This window comes from Atta colombica, unplaced genomic scaffold (assembly GCF_001594045.1).
Source record: "Atta colombica isolate Treedump-2 unplaced genomic scaffold, Acol1.0 scaffold238, whole genome shotgun sequence".
Taxonomy (NCBI): domain Eukaryota; kingdom Metazoa; phylum Arthropoda; class Insecta; order Hymenoptera; family Formicidae; genus Atta; species Atta colombica.
Genome location: NW_017259336.1, coordinates 2873509 through 2878814, shown reverse-complemented (window position 1 = coordinate 2878814; position 5306 = coordinate 2873509). Strand labels below are relative to the sequence as shown.

Genomic DNA, 5306 nt, shown 5'->3' with positions numbered 1-5306 from the left:
ATATTTCTTCTGCGACTGATATGACTATTTAAAGCTACTGGTACTTAGAGATGTATCAATAGAGGGTAAAGGCTTAATCCGCTTCCGGCCATCTCCTTCTCCCAAACCGTCGAACTGAAAGCCACGAAAATTGCGGACTTTAGGGTCTACGCGATCGCAAATAATTCATACAACTCTGTGATTTTACCTTTTACGTTTTTCCTTCGTGATGTAAATGATATTTGACGCTAGAACGCTAACTCTGAGTTGATACGATTATCAAATACTAATTCCTTGTTTGTCTATTGATGTACTCCTTATGATTAATGTAAATAAGGTTTATCAATTACAATCATCGATATTTTTTTTTTAATTGCGCAACTTAGTGATATAAAAAAATGATAGCTTTTTAACACTTTGTAGCATCGTGAGATTTAGTATTAAATATTTAAATTTTATTTAAAACACTATAATATTAGCAATAAAACAGTACAAGTAATTAGTTATTACGATTGCTAGATTTTTTTCTAAGTTTCTCCAAATTGTTTTCTTTTATATTGTTTTTAAAAGTTCGAGATCGTATGTCGCAAAGTGTTAATACTAATTACTAATTACGTTAGCGTTCTAGGGTTTAAACACGCGCACACTTAATAGTACATGCATGAGTTTTCTGTACTACGTCGCCTGCGCACGCTAAAAAAGAAAGTTTAACGAAGCAGAGGAGGAAGGGTAAAAGTAGAGGACGAAGAAGAATGTAAAGGTCTAGGTATCTCCGAACTAATAAGAGCCTCCGTTTCCTGATTTTTGTATGCTTCTTTAAAACTGTCTGATACAAGGAAAAACAAAGGATAAATAAATGTGTACCAATCTCTGAATAAAACGCCACTCGCCTCAGTTTTTTTCTATCCTCAATCGTACTTAGAGTAAGAACTATTATTCTACTTTAATGAAACCACAGAACAGATACTTTTTGTTAAAGAAAAATAACAAAAACAGATTTAGTTATAAGAAACGCGTGAAAGACGTTAATCAAAGTGATAAAAATGTTATCTTGTATCATTTTTATTTTTAACTCTTGTGCAATTTGTTGATTACAAAAGATGTAAAAAAAATTGTGGAAAGATGTAATAAGAACAAGTATTTATCAAGTATAAATATTTTATTTTTTAGCGCTATGTCTAATAAGAATTTTAATAACATCGTTATGATTATTTCTTCGAGCTATCATCAGTGGTGTGATTCCAAAAGAAGTTTCGTAATTCACATCGATTAGATTGTGCTCTAAAATGTACTCAACAGTCTCCGCATTGCCAGTTAGTGCAGCAATGTGCAGAATAGTTTGACCAACGTTATCTGCAAGAGTAACGTCAGCGCCCAAGTATATGATGCACTTTGCCGCATCTAGGTTTCGATGCTTTATCGCTTCATGAAGCGGCGAGGAGCCTGAAGAGTCTTGTGCATTCAGAAGATTTATATTTGATGCGACAAGTAAGTTAATCACTCTCTCATGGCCGTGAAATGCTGCACCAAATAAAAATTGTACAAACGAGTTGTATATTATAAATAGAAATGAAGAAAAATTAATAAATATTGTAGTAAATAAAAACAATTAAAGCAACTAATAACAATTTAATCAAAGACATTAAAATTTATTTTAAATTTTCTTAAATATTAAAAAAATAATATAAAAGATAAGAATATAAGAATATAATCGATATAATCATAAATATAATTTAAAAAATAATGCTAAACATTTTTATAAACAATAAAAGAATACTTTTAAGTATTTCATTAAATAAAAGAGATTATATATTCTTTCTCCTAGATTTTTTAATTTGCTCAATCCCAATATTCCTAACAATAAGTTACAATTGTAAAGAATAAATCAATAAAAGTTAATAGAAAATATATGAAGTATCAGTTCTCAGTGGATAAATTACTCGCAAAGTAGTAGCGTTACCAGTAGTTGATTTTTAACTACTGTAGACTTGAGTTCTGTAACTGAATCGATATAGACTTCTCTACTGAAGATAATGGCATTTTCTGAATTAGTTAGTGCCTATTTTAAAAATGTCTACATATACTTAATATATTAATAAGATGTAAGTTTCCTGAATAAAATTTTGAAAAGTCCAACGTTCCTGACATATTTTAAAAGGAATTCTAATAATATATATATTAAATGTATAAAAAAATACAGATCTCAGTACAATATGTATATAAAACTTCGTTTTTTATATTTTCACTTTACAAATAATTCTTTATTTTAATCAAGATTTTAATCAATTAAGTCGAATTACGAATATTTTTAACAAAATTATTAAATCCCAAAAAATATATATGTCAAATTTTTAACAAAATTATTTTATTTTTTAAAGCTAATTCTTAACTTTTTAAAGTTTGAATATTTTTTGAATGACAAATATTAAAGATTTAGAGGAAAATTAACATATTGCAAATATGTATAATTACCAGCAATGTGCAGCGCGCTACGACCATTGTTACTTCGATCATCGATGCATTTCGGCAAATGCTTCAACAATATATTGACCACATTTTCATCTCCAGTTCGGCAAGCGATAAGCAATGGCGTCCAGCCATCTTTATTGCGTAAATATGCATTAGCATTAGCAGCTAAAAGGACATCGATACATTGACGTGCTGCGGGACCACTTTTGGTGCATGCAAGCATCAGAGGCGTCCAGTCGGCGCGCTTTAAAGGGTCTACTGATGCACCTTCATTGATCAAACGGTAGTATTTACAATTAGTGTCACAAATCCATATAATTTAGTATAATTTAATATATAATACAAATCCAAATAAAATATAATTAGTTTAATTTCACAATAATCAATTAAAGTTTATATAACGTAAATTAATTTTTAAATATACGGAAAAAATTTTCTTTTAAAATTTATCCTGAAAATATGTAATTGTGATACAATATTTTAAAGATTTTTACCATGCACTTCAATAAAATTAATCAAATTTATTTTATACTTTATTTTATTAATAAATAAGAGAAATTTATATTAAATATAATTCTTCGAAATACAATGTTGTCCCACAACTATCATATTTTCAGGGTAAACTCTAAGAAAAAATTCTCTCCATGTATATGTGAAAAAGCAATTTAATATAATTTAATTTTACATATTTCAAAAAATATAAATAAATTAAATATAAAATGTACAAAATATTTTTGTAATTTACATGTAATTAAAAGCGAACTGCAGTTTATTTATCATAGCAAATAATTGATCGAAAAATAGGAACAGAATTATACCTTTTCCCAGTAAATATTTCAAAATATCTTCTTGTGCAAATTGTGCAGCTTCGTGCAATGGCCTTTTCATATCTTTGTTAGTAACATCGACCTTAAATGCCAGCATATTAAATTCTTCGCATAGAAATTTCACGATATTTATATTTCCCTCTCGTGTAGCCACATGCAACGCAGTATCGCCGGATGTCTCATAACGAAAGTCGCTCCAATCGCGAATTCCGTGTTTCTCAACTAGAGTTTTCACTTTATGTATGTCTCCACTGTGACAGGCACGTAGAAAATCGCGCGACACATTAGGAATCTCCGATTGCAACATCATTGAACATGCTTCACCGAAAAAAATAAAACTTTTAACTCGATGCAATAGATTATAATAGAAAATCGGAAAAAAAAATGTAGAAAATTTTGAAAAACTAAAAGTGGTAACGAACAATCGGCGAGACTTGAGAGTCAATATGACACGTACTCCTAACACTGCTGCTCTCTCTGTACAAATTTAAAAAGACAATCACTATTGGTGTGATTATACTGACTGCCAGTTCTTCCTTCATAACGAAATACATTTGATATCTTATTTATCGACTACCGGTTATATCTCAGCTCTGTTTGAACAAAGAAAGTAATTTAATCAATAAATATAAACGTTATTATAAAAAAAGCAATAATTTGAACAATTTGAGCAAAAAAGATGACATTAAGTTTTCCAAATAATATTTAAAATAATTTTTGAGTTTGAAACACAAAAGAATATTGAATTCTATATTTACATTTATGAAAAAAATTAAATATAAAATTAGATAATTAAATATATAATAATATTTTTATAGAGAAACCGTACATATATTTGATATTTTTTCTTTGAGATATTTTTTAAAAACGTTACACTTTTATTTTTGCCAACGATTCTTCAATTACATACGAGATAAGACATACCTATATATATATATGTAGGACGAGAGCGAAGGAATGGAAATCAAGGACAAATATATAGTCAAGCTCCATTATGAGGTGTAGGCATGTCAAAATTATCATACATATTGGCTGACTAGATGCCGACAGGAAGATATGCTGTCCGGTCCCAAAAGGTTCGATTATTTAAACAAACCTGATCGAGTGATACGATCGCGGTCACACCCACTACTTTAACGCACCTTCATATAAGGATAACAAGAAATTCTCGCTCAGGTGAGAGATTCTGTATGCCAGGACGAACCCTCATGCTCAGTATTGAAAATCCTATCGTTCTTGAGTTATTCCTAAAGTTAACAAAGTTTTTTTTTTTAATATTTTTTATCTTTTGTAGATTTCAGTTTAATTTTTGACTTTTTTATGTTACTGCATATGAATTTCAAAATTGTTAACGTACATGATTATATGTAAACGCAAGTATTAAAGAAGGTATATTTTATTAATTTATCTGTATATTAAAAAAGGTGAGAAAGAAAGAAAGAAAGTTAAGAAAAACGAAATTAAAAAATCTTTATCAGATTTACAATTGCACTTGAAGAGAAAAATTAATATTGTTAAACTATATTAATCTAATAATAATCTTAATCAATTTCCAGATTTTTATTTTATTTATTATTTTTACAAATAAAAATTTTCGAAGCGTGAAATTATAACACAAACTTAATTATTTTTTATGAAAGAATTTATAATATAATGAAAAAAAACATTTTAATATTTTTGATATTTTTTCTGACATATCGATATTTTAAAGTAACATATAATAATAAATATTGAACATAATATAATATACATTATATATTATGCTTTTAAAAAAAATTATTAAATTTGAAATTTTACCTATTGTTTAAGAAAAATATACTTCTCATGTTATCTCTCTCTCTCTCTCTCTCTCTCTCTCTCTCTCTTTCTCTCTCTTAATATAAATTATAGTTTCACTTACATTGAACTACAATTTCCCGCCAGGCTTTCAACAATTCTCATTTAGCGAATATTACTGAGAGCTGCCTACTGAGTAGGCGGGGTGTGCAACCTTACCGCAGGGTGCACAAATGAAACGATTCGGGGGGGGGG

The 5306-nt window shown here is 28.5% G+C and overlaps 1 protein-coding gene across 2 annotated transcripts; it reads right to left on the bottom strand.

The window, feature by feature from the left end:
- Positions 1 to 1123: 1123 nt before the first annotated feature.
- On the bottom strand, positions 1124 to 3755 carry LOC108688732 (ankyrin repeat domain-containing protein 16-like). 2 transcript variants are annotated; one of them, XM_018195093.1, is made up of 4 exons: positions 3698 to 3721; positions 3267 to 3593; positions 2452 to 2715; positions 1124 to 1500 (listed from the first exon to the last, which is right to left on the bottom strand). In XM_018195093.1, the coding sequence occupies exons 2-4, from the start codon at positions 3583 to 3585 to the stop codon at positions 1139 to 1141; spliced, it is 945 nt and encodes a 314-aa protein (XP_018050582.1). In that variant the 5' UTR covers positions 3586 to 3593; positions 3698 to 3721; the 3' UTR covers positions 1124 to 1138. The 2 variants fall into 2 exon arrangements, with proteins under 2 accessions (XP_018050582.1, XP_018050581.1); XM_018195092.1 differs by having other exon boundaries at positions 3267 to 3755.
- Positions 3756 to 5306: the final 1551 nt, after the last annotated feature.

Coding starts and splice junctions, on each gene's coding strand:
- LOC108688732 (XM_018195092.1), bottom strand. CDS start 3,585: ATGATGTTGCAATCGGAGATTCCTAATGTGTCGCGCGATTTTCTACGT. Junction 2,716..3,266: donor GAAATATTTACTGGGAAAAG/GTATAATTCTGT, acceptor TGATCAATGAAG/GTGCATCAGTAGACCCTTTA. Junction 1,501..2,451: donor TAGCGCGCTGCACATTGCTG/GTAATTATACAT, acceptor TATTTGGTGCAG/CATTTCACGGCCATGAGAGA.